Source organism: Vidua chalybeata, chromosome 3 (genome assembly GCF_026979565.1).
Source record: "Vidua chalybeata isolate OUT-0048 chromosome 3, bVidCha1 merged haplotype, whole genome shotgun sequence".
Taxonomy (NCBI): Eukaryota; Metazoa; Chordata; class Aves; order Passeriformes; family Viduidae; genus Vidua; species Vidua chalybeata.
The window spans coordinates 26522705-26545508 of record NC_071532.1 but is presented as its reverse complement, the minus strand read 5'-3'; the positions used below and the strand labels follow the sequence as shown (position 1 = coordinate 26545508).

The window sequence follows — 22804 nt, the reverse complement described above, 5'->3', positions numbered from 1 at the left end:
CAAGGAATGCTGTCTTTTACTTTGCCTAAATCCAGCTCTAGGTTTAGCTAAGACCAAGACCAGCTGACTAGTTTGGGTACTTTCCAAAGTACCTGCATGTCTGCCTATTTCTGTCACAGCCATCAGCAGTGGATCCAGACCCAGCAATGGGGAATATCCCTTAACTGGCACCAAAGGACCTGGGACAGGGAGCCCCAACTCCTCCAAGGATCACCAGAGGAGACCCAGCACCCAAGGAATATATGAATATGGCAAAAAAAATGGACCAATGCCAGAACTCACTTAAGCTGAGTGAAACTTGGCTACAAAGCACCTAGCCCTGCATAGCGGGACTTGGTACCACAACCAGCTAAAGCCATATGTACCCTGAAGATGGGGATACCTCAGAGGAACAATCAAGCCTGAAAATATGAGATCTTTCTGAAAAAAAATCCCCCAAGCTCATTTTTCATGCATTTGAAATCTGTATGAATATATTTGGGAGGAATTGACAGTATCTACATTTCAACTAGTTGAACACTTTTGGAGCCAGAAATGGAACTTGTTTATTGAAATGAAAAGTGTAATTCTGGTATTTATACTCCAAAGGATATGGAATACATCACAAATGTAACTAACAGAAGGTACCAGTTCATCTTAATTCTACAAAATTCCATTTGCAGAAATAGACCAGAGAAGTGTTAGAAGCGACAGGCTGGGGAGCTATTTCTATTTAAAAAAAAAAAAAAAACACAGATATTTAAACCAGAATAAATGCTAAATTCTAAAAGGTTGCCTTTTAATGTGCCTCACCTCAGATCTCTAAAGTATTGTACCTTCCACACATTTCCAAGAGCATATATTATTCACATTATTTAACATTTGCATTCTGATTGCAATCAGCCTTCTTTTAATAAAATAGTGTTACAGTCTGTTAACTTAGAACTATCAAATTCTCACTTCCATTATCAATCAATGCCACTTTTCTGCTGACTGCAACTCAATTAAAATCCAATTATTTGAATAACTGGATGGAAATTGCTATCATAAGATGTACATTTTTATTAGGAACATTTTGTGTAGAAAATTGACAGCACAGAATTTGTGACGCTACAGTTAAAAAATGTTTTGTAACCTGGGCCGGGAAAAGCAATGCCAATAAATATGGAGGGACAGTGTCACTTCTGGAGTAGGTATTTGATTCTAAAGCTGGGTCTTTTGGCTCAGATCAGGTCCAAAAGTACGTGAATTCTGCTAGCATTACTATGAGTTTTGGAAAGCTGGTCCTTCTAAGCCTCAAAACTTGCTATTTCTACAGATTTTAAGAAAGCAAAAAAGTAGTTATATATTCTGAGAGCATCTTACCACATTAGCCACGAAGTTAATGATAAAATATGTCAGTCAGTTATACTGTTTCTTGAAGTGACAGCAATGTCAAATTCTTTCATTTATTTTATTTCTTACATTAACTAAGACTGGGTAAGGAGCTGTTTATTAACAGGACATCACTCTTTATATGCTTGCAGATGTGTACCTTCATTTGAAAAAAAATTACTTAGGAGGAAATCCCCAAGTATAAATTTGCTTCTTAGTTTTTAATCACAATTTTCTACCAGAGCTCTAATTTATTTCACCAAAGTGTGGATCACACATTCTTCTTTCACCCAGTACTAAAAAGCTGAATTCTTTTATACTGATAAGATATGCAGATAAAAAATATCATCACACTACTTTCAGTATGCCAACTCTATATATTAAAAAAATCTTCTAAAATGTCTAGTTGTAAAATGTAATTTTACAAAATAGATTTAAAAGATTAAACTATTTCTCTTTTTTTTTTTTTTTTTCATGTCTATTTATCTAGGACTCACTTGGCACCTGGAAATTACTATGGAGAATCATTTTTAGGAACAAAAAGGTCTCCTATCAATTATATTTCTTTAGCTGATCTCAATTACCCTTATAAAGCAAGTATAGTTCTCTAATGTATTTCTTTTCAATGTAATATTAATGTCTTCTACCTTGCATCATAAAATCATATAATCTGAATTATACCAACTACAGTTTTAATAAATTTCTGCAGAGCTTGTTCAATGAAGATTACACAGAGGATTTAAACTGGGCTATTAAATTATGATTACTTGCATTTGACAAAATAACTTGAAACAGCACACAACAAGGAATGAAAAGAGCCAAAAAATCAAGGATAAGAAAATGGAAATTTTATAGATAAGCAAAGTAATTCCAAAATGTGATTTATAATAAAAGAAACAACTCTTGATAGAATGTCATGTTCATATTACTTTTCCATCGTGTCTACTGTACTTGACTTTTGTTCCAGATATTAGATTTGATATCTTCCCTGTCATTTTCCTTGTGATTTCAGGCAACACCCCTAAAATATCTTTAGCTGCTTTGCAAACTGAAGTTGCATTAAGCAGTGAACACTGTTTATCACAAGTGCATGACAGTTTTCATATATGCTGGAACCTGTCTACTTCCTGGAAATGTATAATACTTTCACATTCACACAGTCTAGCTCCCTCTGAAGCTAGCACTGGAATAAATACTCACAGCCTTTTGACTCTACATGTTAGCAGGGTCTCTTAGGCAAGCTCTGAAAAGTCGTCTTATAAAAGGGGTCCATAAAAAAATTCCAGAATTCAAGCCATTGAGTTTTTTCATGCTGACAGTCCTTAAAAGTGAGATAATTTACATGATGTATGTTAAAATCACAGCTACTTACCCTTTTTCTCAAGTTGTAGGTCAAAATGAGATTTCTGGAGAAGGAGTGTGAAAAGGCTGTGTAGAACTCCAGCACTTTCTGCAAGGCATCCCTTTTAATCACATGAAGATCACAGTAAGTCAAAGCCCTTACATTAGCACAGGACTGGGCGAGAGTCGACTCCTTCCAGAACACATCACCAAAAACGTCGCCTTTGCCTACAGAAAATCAACAGCATTGCTTTCATTAACAGCACTATTTTCATCAAAAATATAAAAGAACAGACATCTCATTCATGCAGTCAAGTTTCTTCTATTTTTGCACTCAGGAAAAAAAAAACTATTAGAAAAAAACCAACTTTGAAATATTCAATTGATAATTTTTCCCATTATCTTTTTCTTAATTACAACAGCCTAGCAAAACTTCATAAGAATAAATCATACTTTAAAAGTGTTCTATGTGACAAGTCTCCTTTAAATAAAGGTTCTTCTTTAAAAATCAAGAGAAGTGTTTCATTCTTGGTTCATGTTCTCTTCTGATCCCTTTCAAAGAAATTAATTAAAAGGAAATGGTTTTTCCCTTCCTCCTTTTAACTGTCACACAAAGGATCTGTTTCTTACATCTGTGTTGTTGATTTTTCTTAATCTGGCTAACATTTACCCACTGTTGTGTCAATAAAATGATCCTGTATCACACATCAGTGCAGCTACAGGCTGCAGCTAAACAGAGTCCAAACCAAGAAGAGTACAATTAGTTATCCCCAACATAACAATGGCAAGGCATGGAAGTTCAGCTGTTTCACACTGGAAGGAAGAAAACAGCCTTTTCCTCACACCCTTCCTATGTCCATGTCTTTATGAGCTCAGGGCAGCCAGTGAAATCCCTGCTGTGGAATACTGCAAGGATGGCATTTGCACCAGTCTGGGCACTACAATGCAGGGCATGTACACCAAAATCTAGCTGAAAAGCAGCCTCCTGTCAGGATTTCACTGCTTGCACCCCAACTCAGGCTGGGCACAAAAAGGAGTGTGTAGGAGAAAGTTACAAGCTCATTTACAAGAGTAATGGTCTCTTTCCCCCTGTTTTCCAATGCTAACAAAAAAGGAATATTCACCTGTTACCTTGATAATGAAAAGCTATACTTTTCTTATTTTGAAATTAGTTTTCCTCCCAAGTTTCTGCTGTGCTATATCATCACTGCCCATCTCTCCTAAGACCAACGACATGGAAATACATTCATATCTATCAAGTTGTCATAGGAATGGTCCTTTGTCTTATTACTAATACCTTGCCCGTAGCAATTTTTAAATCCAAAGCATCAAAATATGTATTAGTTTACTGACATCACCCAGGTTCTTTTACATTCCTTCCCTAAATAAATCATTTTGAAAGCCTATACGAAGTCAAGAGAACGATCATGAGTAAAGAGCTCAGAAAGAAAACTTCTAAATCAAACTCAGAATTCCCATCTCAGTCCTCCAGCTGTATTTCCACCCATACCTAATCTCTTCTATTAGATGATAAGCATTTTTTCTTTCAAAAAAAGCTATCAGCTTGATGGTTAACTACCCTGAATTGCAATAAGTTGTTAACTCTAAGGTGTTCCCAGTCTTTCACAGAAGACCTACACCATCCACCTCACATGGATCAGTTTAGATCCTGACCACTTTAGACTTCATTTCAATTTTAAATGTGTATATACACTGAAACCACCTGTTCTGTTAGCATATTTTTCACAAAATTAGGCAAAGGCAGCATAAAGATAACCTTTCTTCTACCTCTAGTCTCTTGCATAGGACAATGCCAACATCTGGAAATAGTACAAAAGCTTCATATCACCAAGCATGGTGGAGGTCCCACAGCCCAGTGCAGTAAATACTTTGTCTTTTTAATAGCAATGACTTTTCACATTTTCAATTACTTGTATGGTTTTTTTTAGCAGATATATTAAAAATTGCTAAAGCAAAAAAGCTTCCATGCAGTTGAAACAGATAATCTACAAGGCCTTCAGACAAATATACAATATATTCAAAATTGAAATGAAACAATTTTTACGCACCATAAAAACCGACATGCTTCACTGGGTAAAAATGGATTGTTTGCCTTTGGAATAAATATGCTTTTATTCACAATCTTCCAGGCAATTAGCTAAACAACTGTTTTAATTAACACTCTGGAATCTATCAAGCATTGAATTGTGCCATCACTGATGAGCAACAGTTACAGCTGGTAGTCCAAGCAGAAGGGAGAGGAATTCTAACTCATTTCCAAGTATATTGCTTAACATCTCCAGACAAGTTTCCCTACTTTAAAATGACAACCATTATGTAACTACCCCACAGTAATGTGATGAATAATTAGTACAGTCCAAGCACAAACAGCATGGTGCTGCTCTGCCTGCCTCAAAAGTGAGGTACAACACAAGTTAGTGATGTCTTAACTCTTCTTGAAATTTAATTCTGCTTTATCCATAACACAGAAAGACACAACTTTGTCTTTCACTTGTGGCAGCAACCACAGTTTCCCTTCACTATTTGTAACTCTTCCCTCTGAAAAACCTCCCTCTTGCAGTGTGCTGCCACCTCCCATTAGAGGCAAGAACAGCACAGGAAGGAGCTGGGTCTGCTGGGTGCCTGCTGAGCCAGATGAACGACGAGGTCAGATCACAGAAGTCCCTGTTTTTAAGAAACAAAATAAACAACCCAAAGAAGTACTCTTTTCTTTCATTAAAAAACTTCCTTGAAGTTAATAGCCAGTGATCTAGCTGAAAATGAATCCTACGCTGTACTTCAGTTTCCAAAGCACATGCTCAAGGCACACCTCATTGTCAAGTCCATTTTCTTTCTGTCAACTCCATTTTCTAAATGATGCGCACCAGAAGTATTACATTTGATTGTCAGAGTCTTAAAAAAAAACTTGTTTGGCACTTATAGAAAAATGAGGGGTGGGGGGGAAGGAGCAGTAGAAATTTATACAGCAAGAGGAATTAAAATTCCACCCAGGATTATCTGCACTGCATTAGAACAATTGTCCTCTTATGCATAATAAGGAATTGCATACCATCTCCCTTTGTCTATATGTTCTTCACAAAGTAAGATCAATCATAGTGGAAAAAGGAATAAAAAAAAAGGGGGGGGGGCAGACTAAGTGGGTGTTTTATCAAAACCATCTGTAGTTGGAAAGAAAGAAGGGTATGGTGATACTTCTGAGTCAGAAGGTGGCTGGCAAAGTCCAAGGGATGCATTAGGGAACCTGAGCCAAAAGCCTCTTTTTATATATAACTCCAGGCTTTAGATATTTCACCTTACCTCTGAAGAAAGATTAAAAAGCTAGAGAAGTGCAGATGGCCGTTTGTTTGTCAGTACTTTGCATTTCTCATTCCCAGCTTGCTGAATTCCAGATGTTTGCCAGGAATATTATCTGTCAATCACACTTAAAGTGGATGACCTAAGCTTTTACCATCAATCATTTATATTCCCTGCTGGATTTGTGGGCTGAGGACCTTTTCCACCATCAGCTCAGCATGCATTGGAAAGCCAAACAGTTTTCTGCTTTTTATGTTTCCTTGTTTGTTTTAATTATAATAACAAGTCCCCAAACCCAGATATATTTAAACTGTGAAGAAATATTTTATAAAACTGTCTGTTTCCGTATTTATTCTTTCCCAGTTTCTTCTCCACATCAAATTTGCTGTTTATCTTATAAGTGAAAAGATGATTTCTCTGTTACCACTGCCAATTCAGCCTGGGCCAGGCCACATCCTGGGTCAGGCCATATCCACTCTGTCTCCTGAAAGCAGCACCAGGGACAAAAATCTGATTATTGCAGCTTAGTCAGGTGTTCTGCTGATTCTGAGGAAAGAACCACACTCTCACAACTGTACTGCCTTGATACCACAACAACTCTTGGCCTTTTTACTCTTATAAGAGGACAGACTGAAGAACTCTTCTCTCAGGCAGAAGATATTACACTCTACTGCAAAAAAATATGACTCATGTGGAATATGTGTTTGGCTGACAACCTACTCAGTCCACTTTAGGGTTCTGGGTGTCTGAAAGTCCTGCTGCTATTTTGGTGTGATAGCTGGGGAAAAGATGAGGTTATGGATTCATGTATTGCAGGTCTTCTAAGTCAGTATGGATTTTGAAGGCATTCACATGAACCCATGGATTTTCAGTATATCAGACAAAATATTCCCGTTTGAATCATTCTCAAAGCAACAGCAATCATTTTTACAGCAGCCAATAGCAGAATCTAGGTCATGTTCCCTCCCAATTTGCCTTCATCTGCATGTTTGAACAATAGAATTAGGATCTGACACAGTGTCAGCAGATCCAAAGATCAGACAGAATGACCAAACATTGTTTATGGTTGAGCAATGAATGACCAGACATTGCTCACCTCAGTGGCAATGCAGCACCAAGCATATCTTGGCAATCAGGTGCTCAGCAAACACAGTTTGGCTGCCACAATGACTTTCCCAGCACAGCTCCCTGGAGTCCCCACACTGGCCTGCACCCTCAAGATCTGCTCTCCACCTCCAAGCAGTGGGAGACACCAACTGCTATAAAAGCAAACACACAAGTTTCTAGGGTCGAACTCCCTCTGTGATCAGCACATGATTTTTTGTCTTCAACTGAAAATCCTTCCCTTCTCCTCTCCTCCGTCATTTTCTCCAAATCTAAGTAATTTGCATGCAATTTAAACTTACCCACTTTACAGAGAGGAGAAAGATTCAAGGAAAGTAAAGACACTAGAGCAAAAATAATTCTTCCTCTTGGTGCATTAAGGCAACAAAAACTGTCAGCCAGAAAAAAACAGAGCTACCATTTGGCATTGAGGCGGTGTATTCAGTATCTGTCCTACAGATAAATTGCACAACTTGACAGCCACTGAATAGCCTTAGTTTGGTTCTCCAGCACAGTACAGCTGGCAGGAGATGATGCATGGAAGTGGTTTGCTGCTTTGGATTTTCTTAAGATTTCTCAAGTGCAAACTGAGACACGTAATGAAAAGTGAATAACCAACTGCACTGCAGAGAATACACTATTTTTCATTAACCAGAGGTTTTAACTACTCTTTTCCTCTAATTAGACCTCCAAAACGCCTGAGTATCTTTGCCAGAGAAACCAAAGTGTTGCAGAGATAACAAACTGAAGTTGTTCTTTCAGTGATTTGCCTGGTTCATAAACAGAAACACAATGTATCTGTTCATGCTGTAAACCACAGCCTGGCAACATTTTGCAGACAGTTTACTACACAACTGTATCAATTTTTTCTGTTGAAACACATTACTGTACAAACAAAATAAAAACATTTATTTTAGAGATGAGTAGCAACAACATGATTTAGTTACAGCTAAATGCTCTATTATTGTTGCTATAATTAACGTGCTTATTTGTCTCGCAGAATACAGAATATAGAATTATATTTCACTACTTGACATCCTGTGATGAACAGTTTTAAACATCAACTGGGCCCTACTAGGTTTTTTCAAAAAAATGCCAGGAGGCTTCACCAGAATCTGAATCATTTATCCTTATTTGCATTTTAATCATTACTATAAAAATGTTATAAATATGTGCCCAGTTTGTACAAACTCAGAGGATATGGAGTAGCTCAGGTAACTGGAGTAATAAATATATTTTAATGTATTTGCACTGGTGAAGTAATAGGAAAAACACAGCTCAATCTGTGTGGTCACTGCGTGGGCAGTGCTAATTCTCTGACCAAAAAAAAAACCAAAAACCCAAAAAACCCCCATGAAACAAAAACAAACAAGCAACAACAACAAAAACCCAAAAAAAAAAATCTATTTAAGAGGCTCAAATTGCATTATTCTCTGAGTTACTTCCCTGATTATTTAGGAAGGGGCTTTATATTCTAGATATTGCTTGAAACATACATTAAAGCCCCAAAATTGTATTATCTTATTTCAGACAGAAAGGATTCACAAGAGTTTAAATAGTAAGTTTTCTGTTCTGAAATATAGAAAGTAAACATGTTGAAAACCTCACAAAATTTGCATCTATCTTGTATTTAATTTTATTTAGTATTCCTAGTAACTCCTTCAGTATAAATTTAACAGTGTTTCAGTGTTTCAGAAACATTTATCTGAAAATGAAGTATTAATTTGAAATTTGGCTAAAAAGAATAAAAACTAGTGTTTCATGAAAATTTTTCCAATTATTTTTTAACCTGGCTCTTCAGTGATAAAAGAATTATTCTTCCTCCTCCAAAATTCTGAAACAGAAACAAAACCTTACAAAAAAAAAAAAAAAAAAAAAAAAAAAAAAAAAAAAATTCGTACAGTGGTTCACCTGCCAGAAATCAGGGTCCTTACAGAAAGCTGACTTTTCTACCTCTTCACACCTCTTGTTGCAGCATGCACACAAATATGACGTGCAAGCCTTCCTAACACAGATATCCTGAGATATCAAGGGACATGCTGGAACAGAGAGCTTCATCCCCACCAGATCTCAGTTTCAGCTGCCAGTGTCCCGCCAGACACTGCCAGCTTCCAAGGGGGACTTCTTCCACATGCAGTGCTGTTGGACTGTTTAAGAGCACATTATGCAAAGGTGTATAAATTCAGCACAATAAAACATGAAACGTGCCCAAAAGTTCCCTACTGAGGCCTCTGTTCACAGGGGATATTTCTCCTCCTCAGTTACTCCAGCAAGTCATCAAATGTTTTAAAAATCTGTTTTTCCAATACCCTGCATGGTCTTAAACCATCTACAAACAGCAGTGGACAGGAGCTTTGGCAATTCACGCTTTTAATGTCTGTCAGAAATTAGACATAGAACAAACAAAAAGTCTCAAAAATGGCAAGTCCTGATGTCAACCCACCTCAGACATCTGGAGGACAGAATAAGGAATACTCTGTCCGAAACTACCATGTGGGATAAACCTGTATTTCTCAATAAGAGTTTTAGTGCTGCTCCTGCATCCACCATGAAATTAAAATTTTATATTAATGTAGACCTCTTTATGCCATGTCCTTTTAGAAAGCTTAGCTGGCTCTCCATTGGTAATGCTTTTGCTAAGTGTATCTGGACACTCATTGAGCAAATCAGACTCTGAAAATTGTTCCTTCAGTTAATGCTTATTGAATCACTTCACAGAAACATGCAACTTGTCCAACCTGCCTATATAAATCAATCTAAAAAAACCCCACCTTTCAACTATAAATAGAAAAATCACAATAGAACTACTGAGGATAAAGATATATTGTAATTTCAATCATTCCTTTGTCAAAACACCACTGGTCATGTTTCAGTCTTATTCAATAGCACAAACAATGCTGTGATGTTAGATACTGTCAGAAAACTCTTAATGCCATCCATAATCCTGCAACCATTTCTTAAGCCAGAGAGCTCAGGAGCTTGGCATTTTTAACACAGAGAGGTGTACCTAAATTTAAAATTCAGGTGAAAAATGAAGCAGAGAAGTAAGGAACTTCTTCAAGGGCTTGGAATTAAATAACAGGCCCTAAAATAACAGAACTAGTCTTTGAAAATGGAGTAGTACACAGAGCAGTTCAGTTCAGGGAAATCAGAGTTAGCTGAGGTACTAAGGACAGTCTAAAGATAGCAGCCTGGGCTCAGTTAACTTATCTGCCATCTTCAAGTCTGCTGAGAAGCAGTTTTCACATGACTGTGTGGAGGTTGCAACCTTTTCCATGGAGAGGGTTTAACACAGACAATACTTCTGCACTGCTATTGTCCCTCCTCTAAAATAGACCATCCCTGTGGTGCAGTTGCCCTTGCAGCTGGCACTGTCCTATCTGGATGCAAATCTGTCCCACCAAAATCTGAATCAATTCTCTGGTGTCAATATCTGAACGAAATGCTTACGGCTAAATGCGTAAGCTAAAGCAATTGTAAAGAAAACAAACAATTATTCTTATAACACTTCTTTAAGATGCAATTAGATCAAATTAAATCAGCAGGAATTTCTCCATACAAAGCAAATGGAGCAGTTAATATCCTGCTGAAGCAAAACATGGCACACCAAAGCCCCCTACAACATCATGTTACACCACAGTCTCCAATCTTGTCAACTTTTAGCTTTGTAAATAACAATAAAAGATCCGTATTTCAGAGTCATGCAAATTTCACTTCCTCAGCTTCTGTGTAGCCTTTAATATAAATCTATGTGCATTCTTTGCACACTCCCTGCCCCTCTCCCAGAAAATCCCATTCTTGACATTGTGTTACTGTACACTTTCATACCTACATAATATCTCCATGCTGTTACTGCTTTTCAGTTTTGATAGCAGCAAAAGGAATAGCAAAAGCAAAGTGAGTTGTTGGAGAAAAATTGTATTCCTTATTCAAAATAAATTCCTGCCTTGGCTTCCCTTCCTGTCTCATTTACTTTACTTGCCCTTTGTGGAGCCAGGATTTGGATTCAACAATTCTCACAGGTCCTTTCCAACTCAGGATATTCTGTGATGTTAAACCAACAGTCAAGAAAAAGGTTTATTCTTTTGACATTTTTTAGCTCCAATAAAGATAGCAAGAACATAAATGCAGAACAGCTGGAATGTAACTCTTGGGACAAACTGGTGGGAGGGTGTTGTTTTTTCTTTTTAATTAAATCTTCTAGTTAGTGCTATTTTTCTCATCCAGTGCTCAGCTCTGAAGACCACAGTGGTTTTCAGGGCTTTGGATTTTAGATGTTGAATAAAAGCTTAAAGCTCCCTTTCTCTAATCAAGTCCATAAAACTAACTTCCAGTCTTACCTTCCACACACATTGCCCCCTTGCAGGAAGTGTCACGACCATTTCAGCAGCTTTGAACATCTCATACAAGTAAAGATCTACTGCTCAGTCAGACCCTCTAGGAGCCATTAATTGACAAATTTTGCAGCAGTCTGAAAATTTAAGTACAAGATACTGCTTTCCCCACTGCTCTCTAGAAAAAAAAAAAATTACCACCCTAATTTTCAAGGGTCTTCACCTTCCTGTCTCTAGTTTTTTACTGGAATGTTTTCCTAAATGTCAAAAATTACCCCAATTTCAGGCAGAAAGACTTTGAACCAACTTGGGTACTAACAAGGTCTCCTATCCAGCCCTTCCATGTATTTCCAGGAAATACATACAAAAAGTTCTTTTTGCTGCTAATGACATTCTTTTCTGTAATTTTCATTAAATTATCTAAGCACACACACTGTTGGAGACATAGCACAGGAATTAACACTACATCAAGCAATGGTGAGTAGAGATTGAAAAGGTTCAGACTAAATGACTGGAGGGCAGCAAAATGCCTTTTCCCCTGTATATTCCAAAGAAGGTTGCAGTCAGACCTTATGGTCTGCACCTGGAACAGAGTTAATTCAGGAGGAATATTTTTAAGAAGTTATTTGATAAATTAAAATGTAGCAAATCTCCTGAGCACAAGTATCTTTTAACTTTTCAAAGACCTGCAGTAAAGTCAGGTTTTCAGAGGGTCAGTGTCTTAGCCTGAAAGATCTGCTCCAAAACAAAGAAACTAGAGCTGCCAAATGAAGTGCACATAAACACTTGATTGTTTTTAACAGAGGAAATAAACCCTCAATTTTTTTCTAACCACGTTGGGATAAATGACTAAGTCTTTAGTAGAGTAGTTCAAAGAGATACTGTCAGTCTCAGGTGGATAAAGCACCATCAGGCCAAGTGGGAGGGCTTAGGAAAGCTAAAAGCAAAGCCAAGTTGAAAACATTCTCTTAATGGAAGCCCTGCATGACCTGTGCTTCACTCGGCTCTCTTCAGGTCAGGGACAGTGTGATTTGTCTCAGTCTCCCTCAAAATGCTGAGTGTACGTCAGCTCTTCATCCTACGCAGCAACAGCAGCGTCAGTGGAAGAACAGCAAACTACCAAAAAGCAGAATTGTGTCTCATCCAGGCAGCTTCCCACCAGCTAAACTTCCCTTCTACCTAATCCCACTCTCATACTTATACATTGGCATAGAAAACATAGTAATAGAGTGGCTTTTCTTGCTAAGTCTTCTTTTTCTGACTCATTTCTATTGGAATGAATCACAAATAAATCAATCACCTGGCTGAGAGGTCATTTTCTACATATTTGTTTCTGTTTCTTTGACAAATCAAATCCAAAGATTGTATTGCATGAACATCAGTAATTTCTGTATTTTAGCATAAATTTTGCATAGAATTCAAAACATGTGTCTTTCATCCCAATAAATCAAACTTCATACAAAATGCACCATTTTCTTTAAATTTTTACTAAAAAATGCAACGGTTTTTTGTTTTTGTTTTTTAATTTGCATATTTTTGTATTTGTGTCTTAATTTAAATTAATGGGAAAGGCAATCTTAGGGGACACACAACAAAAGTACCTTTTTTCACTGCTGGCCTATATGCAATTTCTTCCAACTCAGTACTCATATTAATCCAAGTCAATCAAAGTCAGTGCTTTGTTCTAAGAACATAAGCCTATAACTGAGACTATACCTGTTTCTGGGTTTTACATGGAACTGATTTGGAAGGATATTATGCAAGTGTACACAAACACTCTAGGGCTACACAATATACTCTTATACACCAGCCTGCCAGGTTAAATGATTTCAGAACTTGAAAATGTTTCCTATGAATTGGATCCTTTAAGGATTAAGTGCACTTTGCCTTTGGTTTATGAAATGCTGTACAGCAGTCCCACAGACTGATTTAGAGTTGCAATTCATTTCTCCATTTTAAGGAAGATACAGGCTACACTGCAAGCTGCAAAGGCTGCTTTATTACGTGACAGCCAGAGCTGAGGAAATAATTCACCTTGAATAATTTGTGCACTTATTTTTTTCATTTTCATTCCCAGAATGCCTGAAAGAAGATTACAGTCTCTGTAACATACCTGTCAACTAAAATTACCCTATGGAATTCCTCACATGGTTTGCTGTTACATGCCTGATGTTCACAGCTATGCTTGGTTGGGACTGGTAAACAAAATTTATGGCATAGGTTCTTCTGGCTGAGTGATCAGCAAAAATCATGTTTCTTGTACAATGTACTTTTTCCCCCCCTTGTAGTACCTTGTTTTTTCTGGTATACATACATCAAGACCTTGGCAAATTTCGCTAACTATGAAAAAACAAACAAACAAACAAAACCAAAAGCAAAAACAACAAAAACCACCCCAAAGCACTGTTTTCTACAGAAAAGAAAACTGAGAGTACAAAGAAGACCGAGAGGAAACCCTGTCCCATCCCTGAGTACTCCTTCAGTAGTGTGGTGATTAAATTACATAATGCCAAAGGAAAATTAAGTTTAACTGATTTAGAAGAGTGAAAAACTTAGTTAAATACATAATTTCTTTTCAGGATAGAGAAAACTTCAGCAGAAGTCTTCACAGCCTGGAGGAAGAAGGGACACATGTGTGTGGAAGGAAAGGGATTCCTTAGTCCAGAAACTGAAACACAAAAATTGATGCACATCCGAAATGAAATCTCACAGAATCTCAAAGAGATCCCAATTCATTTTACTTATCCACTTAAAATATTCATAAAGAAAATGTGAATAAAACTCATCTACTTTAGTGAGAGCCAGAGAACTGACATCAAATTTTAAAAAAGAAAAAGAAAGATAAAAGAAGAAAATAAAAAGTTGTGGGGGGAAGAGGATCGATAGTTACATCCCAGCAGAGCAGCAATAAAATACTTCTATTCATCCAGGTACCAAGGGAACAGCCTCATTTATCTGTAGCTCTCACCCTGCAGCAGCAGAGATTAGGAGTTAGGTTTCCTTAACACTGATTCCTTGAGCAATCTTGGCTGAAGGTTTTCTAAAGTGAGTGTTATGATAAAATGCAGGAGTTACCAGTAAAGATGAAGAGAAAACTGGTATCTTTAGAGAACATTTTAAAGAAATTTGATCTTAGTGCTTTTTTACCTATTCTCAAATAGAACAGCAAGATGTTTTGAGGTTTTCTTCTCATGCTGAACCCAGGTGGTGGCATAAAGGTACACAAATTGAGGGGTCTTAGTTTGAGTTCTACATTTGCCATTTGTTAATTCATGAGAGTTCAACATGGCAAAAGGTAGCAAGTTCTTGATGTGTAGCATAGACAAGCAGAAGTTACAAATGTCATTTAGCACTGAGCAGCACAGGTGATTCCAGAACAGAAGGGAATTAGTTATCCTCCACCTTCTCACTTTTTTAGATTCTTGTGTGGCACAAAGTATTACCAACTTGATTCCCCACGACTCTAAATTTACCCTATGCTATACATGCAATCCTATTCAAAGGTAGAGATAAAATGGAGCTCTGCATCTTTATTAGCCCCCTCATTTTTCAGTAGACATGCATCTTAGGAGAGTTTAGTGTATGCGTTCAGAAAAAAGTAAGATAACCAAGATGTTTATTCTCTTTTCGCAGGCTGCTATGAGTGACAGTTACAGGATTAAGCCACCATGAGAATTTACCTTATCACAAAAGGGCTTGACAGAATCAAATGATAAGTATCACCTCCTCAATGCTCCTGCCACCCCATGATTCATCTATATCTATTGGATTATCACACTCTTTTCTGTTAGCTTTGCCTCAGAGTGCTGTTCACACCCCATCAGTTTATTTTCAATGCCTCCAGCCCAAGTTAACACAAATTGGCTCTAAATGTTTTAAACTACTTTGACTTTAAAATAGATAAATATTATTTCAACACGACATCTTAAATAAATCTAACTGGAAAAATTCCAGCGAAAGTGGATTATTATGGGGGGGTGGGAATGAGGCAGGGAAGCCAGGCACTCCAAGTTTTCTGAAGCTCTAAATGGAATTTATAATTAGAAGGGATGTGTCAAGACAGGGAAAACCCCAAGAATGACCAGGACCCCATGCTAAAGTAAAGTTTCCATCAACCAGATGAAACAGGGTTGAAACAATCTGGATATTAGGTGGTTGCCCTTTAAACCTCTCTGTGGTAAAACAAACTTAACAGAAGTTTACTCTTTAAAGAATGAGTAGAGGAGGCTATCAATTGCTGCACATATTTGTATTTATGCACATGCATATTACCAGCTCTGAAACTCACCTAATATAGCAACTACTTCATCATCCTGGATTACTTCCAAAGAGCCCGAGACCACGAAGCAAAGGCTGTCGACGCTCTCCCCAGCGTGGTAGATCAGGTCTCCTGGAGCACAGTGCACTGTCTGGAATTCCATGGCGAGTGCCCGCAGGCACCCATCGCTGGCCAGCCTGAAGGCGGGGTGCTCCTTGAAAACCTTGCGGTTCAGATGCACACAGATGTCTGCTCTCATGTCCTTAGGGCAAATCTGCAAAACCTGAGAGGGAAATCAGGCAATCAGCTCCTGGGCATGGCTTCTACCTGCCTGCTATGGCTAGTTTACCACGCAAGGTTTAAGAACCACTTTCCTCCTTCTTATAAAATTTCTAATCTCAGAGTTTATTTTTATATTATTTATATTATTTTATATTATATTATACATAAACCACAATACTAACTTAGTCTACTTTACAACATCTGAAGGAAAAGAAAACACTGCTTTCATCTCAGCAACATGCTTTGCTGGATATCGAAAGCCTAAGGTTTTTAAGACAATAAAACTTAGAGCACAGCAGTACAGAAAGTGTTGAAGAAAAGCTTCCTGAAGAATTGTTTCTAGAGGGTAGGTCATTTTTTTGATAGGCAGATTCCATGAAAAGCCTGCAGAAGTTACATGCTTTAACAACTAAAACAAATTACTTAAAGTTTAATAACTTATAACATTGAGAATTGCAGGTATCCAAATTTACCCCTGAGTGGCACTAACAAGTTTTTTGTTTACACAGGAAAAGGACTTTAAGGTATGATGCTGTTGGGGGCAGTTTTTGATCTTCCAAATACAATGTTCCTCACAGCAATTCATGATGTGTGGTCCCAAGAGAGCACGAGCTGATGCTCAGCACAGCAGGCACCAGCCAGGGCCATTTCTGAAGGGTTTTAATATAATACGGACAGCCAAGTGGAAAGAATACAAAATCACTGCTGCGTGTGCAGATTAAAAGTGGAAAGAAGTAACATGAACAGGGTTTGGAGATAACAAAATCCTTGTGGGATGGTCTACGATGAAGCACATCTAGGACACATTATTTGAGAAAACACTGAGTAGTCTAAGTCTGCCTCTTTTTAAAAATTATTTTCTTAGTAATAACTTCTCCGTCCAATTAAGGAACACTCTGATTGAGCTTCAGAGTTACTCCCACACATTTTCCTAGATGGAAACAGAAAACTGTCTCACTGCAAATGCTCCTGAAAAACATAAAGGTAACGCAGGAAGCACTATGGCTATACCTACACTTTGAAATGGGGTTCTGTGCAAGATCTGAGCAGAGAGCTGAGCTATTAATTCTCTGCATGGCACTGGTTCCAGATATCATGCCTGGCACTCCAAAGGCAAATAACTCCACCACCCATATCATCATCTTTGGCCCACCTCCAAACAGACATTTTATTACAGATATTACTTCTAAAAAGAGATGTATTTGTACAGTGCTTAGGTGTAGGGCACTCATGGATGATTTTTCTTGGCTGCCCTGTACAGAAGAGCTGCCAAACCTGACAGTTCTCAGTTTTCCAGGCTCATAGAAATGAGCTGGGGCAGCAAGACCAGCGTTTAACAGGGAACACAGGTAGTGGCCATATCTGTCTTTTTCATTATCTCATTTACTCTGGAGATAAAAATACTCTCTAATGGCATATTCTTGCTGAATTTTACTACTGGAATTACACACACACTTTTCAGTTACCTGAATATCACACACAAAAAGGGTTGTTTCAATAGAAATAATAGCAAAACTCCCTGAATATACACGAGAATATTTAAAATTATGCGATTATCCAAAAACTTTTTGGTATAGCAGTCTTAAAGGAAGTTAACCAATTTTCCATTATCCATTTAAAGAAGTTGTCTCCAGAGGTCACAAAAATTAAAAGGATTCAAGACATTTGAGATTTACAGATAAATGGATGACTACTTTCATTTGTAAGGGAGGTAAGAAATATATCTTCATGGATCAATTTTAGAATCTTTCAGTAGCTCTTGGTTAAATTTTGTTGTACTGGCATTTTACAGACCAATAACTTAGCGTGCCTGCAGTGATCACTGAAATGACAAATTTGTGGCCTACAAAATAGTGACAAGACCAGTTCTGTGCTCAGTTCATATTAAAGTCTCTGCCTCATCTGTAGGAAGCTGCGCTGCGTTTCAGAGGAGCACAACTACCACTGTTCTGTCTCATGAGCAATAAATGTTTTATTCATGAGAAGATGTCCCAGAAGTTATACACAGGCATCAAAACAACAGAGCTCAGACCTGGGAGTTCATGGATTGGCACAGCCAACCACAGCTTTTGCTGTGCAGATGAAAGCTGAATTCTTGGTTTAGCAGTCATGGCCAGCAGCAGTTCAGCTATGAACACACCAGTTACTGAAAACAACACTGTATTAAGCTCTTTGGTGTCCTGACAATTGGAGACTTTTTTCTTGTTTATTAAAATAATTCTCAAAGGCTACAGTGAGTATTGTTGTGCTTGGTTTGGTTATTCTGCTGTCTCCAAATGTATCCTCTTAAAGCATTTCTCTCCTTATCAAAGGAAGCCAAGAATGAACTTTGAAGATAAGCTAAAAAAAAGAAAACCAAAAAAAAAAAACCCAACATGTTTTACACAGCAATTTTTTCTTGTTGTTTTGTTAAAATGATGACAGGAGTTTGCAATGGGGGCTGATTGGAAGCACCAGCACTCATTACACTATGTGTCCTCAGATGTTTCTCCACCTTCCCCAAATGCACCTACCTCGAATCACAACCCCACACAAAGACAGATTGTGAGAAAACATGCAGAACAGCTTCTAACCAGCACTAAAATATAATTTCTTTCTGAAAGCTAGCATGGCAGACAGTGTTTACAGAATCATGTCTGGGATCTAAAAATGGCAGATATGCTGAAGACCATTTAGGAAAGCAAACAGCGACCTGTGTGCCCCTCAGTCTCCAGGCAGCTCAGTGCAAGGCCACATCTGTTGTACTTCTTCATAATGATGCTGTAACAGCTGTACAGAAATGACACTGTTTGCTCTTTAACTGCATCATCCACAGTTCAGAATGCTAAATTAAGCTGCCAACCAGAAGGCTGGTGACCAGAGCATTGGTATGATTTCCTGAATGATCCACCCCACAAATCACATCTCTTTACAAGCAGAAGAAAAACTGTCTATCTCTACAAAAGTTGGCAACTAATATGAAAGTGACAAAGAGTTACTTTTGTACATTTGTTCTGGTGAAAGGCCATCTGTTCTTTTAAAAGACATGATGGGAATTTATTCATAAATTCAATTAATCAGAATGGTAACATTTGCCTTACACAAGGTAGATTTCAAACAATACATTATTAAATACTTTCAGTTTTCATTAATATCTTTAACCTGCACACAGAATATTACATTCAAATTCTCCAGTGACAAAAAAAAAAATTACTTTGTTTTCAGGCCCACAGAGCTGCAAGCAATCTCACAAGAAATATTGCAAAAAAAATCTCATTTGGAAAAACTGGATTCTGTTACAATCTGGAGCTTGTTATTTACTTATCACCTTTATTTATTGTAAACTGAGCTTTTCCCTTTATCATTTTTATACTATTTCATGCCATTTCATTAGCAAAACATACATACTTTTACCACTATCATATGTCAGTATGACAGAATAGCTGGAATACTGTATTTGAAAGTTAAAAATTAAGGGAAGCTGCTGCTTAGAACTATTTAAGGAATATTTGTCTCCTTTACTAAGACAGTACCTCCTGTTTATTTTAATGGACTACTTTCAGGATGTGACTTCTTTCCTTGCAGTTTAATTTACTTACCTTTTCAGTATCTATTCCTCTGGACATTGACCAGGTGGAAACGATGTAATCCATCACACGTTCACTCAGTCCTTTAGGGACCTGGTAGAGCTTTAAAAAGTCCCGGACACTGTTCAGCATTTCATGGTATCTGTTTGTGTTAGCGTACATTTGCTGAAATATGGTTGTCACATTACCAAAAATGGTGGCATACAGAAGGGCTGTGAAAAAGAAGAAAAACCACAGAGAAAATACATGATAAGATGTGGCGATCAGTCTGTGTTCCACTGGGCTTTAAGACTCGAAATGCTAGGTCTTAAAAATGCATGCAAATATCACTGCTTTATTAGGAAGGCCTGATGAGCACAAGCATTTTATAGGTCACCTTCAGCACTACAAATGGAGGACCACCACCTACTTTTGTGAGAGCATGTCCTGCATCACAGACCTCCTAAAACACGACTCTTTGTCTTTGTCCATCAAACAATTCAGTAGTACCCAAAACCTTACAAAACCACAACAGCAGACAGAAGAATTTTAAGATAAATAGCTTGACAGCAAATACTTTAATTTTTCATCTCAGGTTTTATAGCACCTGTGTTGAAATACCATCAGTGACAGATTTCCAGGCTTTAAGTGCATTATCACAGTAGTAAGCTGAGTCATCGTTACCCACCTCGGAGTGACAACAGCAGTGCATCAAAGCAGAAGATGGAATATGTAATAAACAGCTACCATGGGTCAGTAATTTATAGACATAAGTTTAATAATACATAAAAACTCGCATTACATTTTACATTCTTCAGGCAAAAGAACAGCAAGGCCTGAGGCAAGAGCTAGAGCCCTCAGAGGCAGACCTTTGCACAGCTCTCCTGACTTCACACAACAGTTAGGAAGCCAGCTGGTTCATCAAGATGGGTTTAAGAATAAACACAGGGAAGAAAAAAAGGCAGTGTTTCCAAGCGTGGAGAGAAGCAGATGAAAACACACAGGACTTGAGAAGATCCATCTGCTGAAGGCCAAGACAGAACAGCAGGCTGGTGGCAGCCTCAGCAGCCAGGTTTGATGGCTTGCAGAGGCTGGGGCTGAGGCTCTTCCAGCCAATCCAGCCCTGAATGAAATGGAGAGACAAGAAGCCTCAAGGGGAGTTTTCCTATATTATGAGTCAGGTCAGTGATATGTAACAGGTTGGCTGTAGAGGGAGAGGAACAGTCAGACTGCAGACGTGATGTGCAGACCCGTATGTGCTCTGGCTTGCTGAGTAAGTTCGTCCTCTTAATCATTTCCTGTCCCCCAAAACAAGCACTAAATTGTGAGTAGCATATCTCTTCCACTTGAAATAAAAATAAGTCAATGAGAAGCCATATTTATAAAAAATATGTTCTGCTTTACTGAAGTACCCCTTTTTGCTGTTTATTTACTCCCTCACCAGCTATTAAAAAAAAAAACAAACAAAAAAAAAAAAAACCTTCATCTCACTCACTTTGAGAATGCAGCAGTTTATTCAGGTGAGTGTTATAGGCACGTATCCTTAAGGCAATTAAGATGCTCTAGGGTTCTATGACCAACAAAAACCTTTGCTACTGTGCAAAAGAAACTTATGGTACTGTCTTTGCCCTGATCATCAAGAGACATAATTTAAGTTAAGGTTTGCTCAAGGCCTTTACACTGCTGATTTTCTGTAGAATTCCTTCTTGATGCTGCATGATTTTTTTTTATGCGTTTCTGTAGAGAACAGCTCTCCCTTTTTCCATCTAATCCTCTGTACAAACAGGCATAAAAATATGCAGAAAAATGTGCACACTCAGTTTAAAGAAAAGTGGAGAGCATTGTTACAATGACCAGAAACATATATTTTCCCTGTTTAACCTTAACTTGTACTTGAACAAAACCATACCAGGCAGTCCAATGAGTAGTGAAGAATGATAAAATGCGTTACAAAACAGATTTACCATAACAGCTCCTTACTCCATGAGTATTTTTGTATTAGAACAGCATTACCTATCCCTGAGTAAGTCCTGGTTTGCTCTCTGTTATGCAGATGCAAACATGACCCTACAGGAGACTGCAGCAGCATAACGCAGCCAGCCCAGCACTGAAATAGGTAACAAATTAGAGAGAGGATGCCAAGCAGATTTTTATCTTTGCTCTCTGGCGAACAGTGAGACCTGGAGGTTCAGTACCTTGGCACATACAGCTCCAGGCCAGCAAAGGTAAAATGGAGGCCCCACTCTGTCCCATTAATATCCAGCTTTAATGTGAAGCCTAAAGAAAAACCAGAAGTTTGATTGTATATTTTGATTATTATAAAGAAGCAGTTTCCACTGCAAATTGCAGTTCCAGTATGACAATTATCTTGGCAAGGAAAATTATTCCTGTCTAGATTAATTTTTTTAATTCCCAAACTTACATCCTTAATTTATCATTAGCCAACCATTTTATTACTATTAAAGCCACGGATTTTTGCAGCCTAATATTGGGTAGATACATTAGCATATTAAACCTTGAACTCTTCTGCACAGAAGTAGCTGGCTGTGTGCCTTTCCTTACTTTCAAAGGAATAATGAAATGAACCCACTGCAGTAGACTGCAGCCCCAGAATGATTTCAGAAACACACACTCTACTAAAGGAAGAGAGTTGGGCAATTTATGACAGAGCAAAATCTCCAGCATTTCTTCTCCAGGAATGTAAAGATCCCTCAGAAATGATGTGGCCCTCACCCCCTTATGTAAATATTCTTTTCTTACAATAAAGAAAAACATGTTGTCCCAAACAATGTGGCTGCTCATTTACACTGCAGTCTGTGATACTCCATTTAAACCAGTGTTTAAATAACATCACAGACAGGACCATAGTAATTGCAGTAGCAAATTACCCACAAGTGAATCATGAAGGTCAGACATAGGTTGCAAAAGTCACCAAATCATCTGCTATTTTTAGTGATGTAGCAAGTAAGAATAGAGAAATAAATACAAGCCAGTGTAGGTCTCAGCTACCACAGTAAAAGATCTGGGGTCTGATTTTAGAATTATAAGAGGAAGAATTTCTGTCTGTAAGAATGAGAGGTTTACAATTACCCCAATTACAGATGTAAGTGCTGTATTCGGTTGCTGAGGTGCATCAAGAGATTGACGATGATTTGTTCAAAACGCACTCGTCCAATGGCCTCGCACACAAAATGTGTGCAGAAGAACGACACAGCAACAAGTGAGACCAACATCAACTAGTGAACAATCTCTTTTATCTTGCCCCCAGGACT

The 22804-nt window shown here is 37.9% G+C and overlaps 1 protein-coding gene across 1 annotated transcript in view; it reads right to left on the bottom strand.

The window, feature by feature from the left end:
• The window catches only part of KCNH1 (potassium voltage-gated channel subfamily H member 1), a 176647-nt gene that overhangs the window by 73013 nt on the left and 80830 nt on the right, over positions 1-22804 (bottom strand). Inside the window, exons 8-10 of the mRNA XM_053939409.1 lie at positions 19566-19765; positions 15736-15988; positions 2726-2922 (exon numbers count right to left, since the gene is read on the bottom strand). Coding sequence (XP_053795384.1) covers positions 2726-2922; positions 15736-15988; positions 19566-19765 — 650 coding nt within the window. The remainder of the gene's footprint in view (positions 1-2725; positions 2923-15735; positions 15989-19565; positions 19766-22804) is intronic.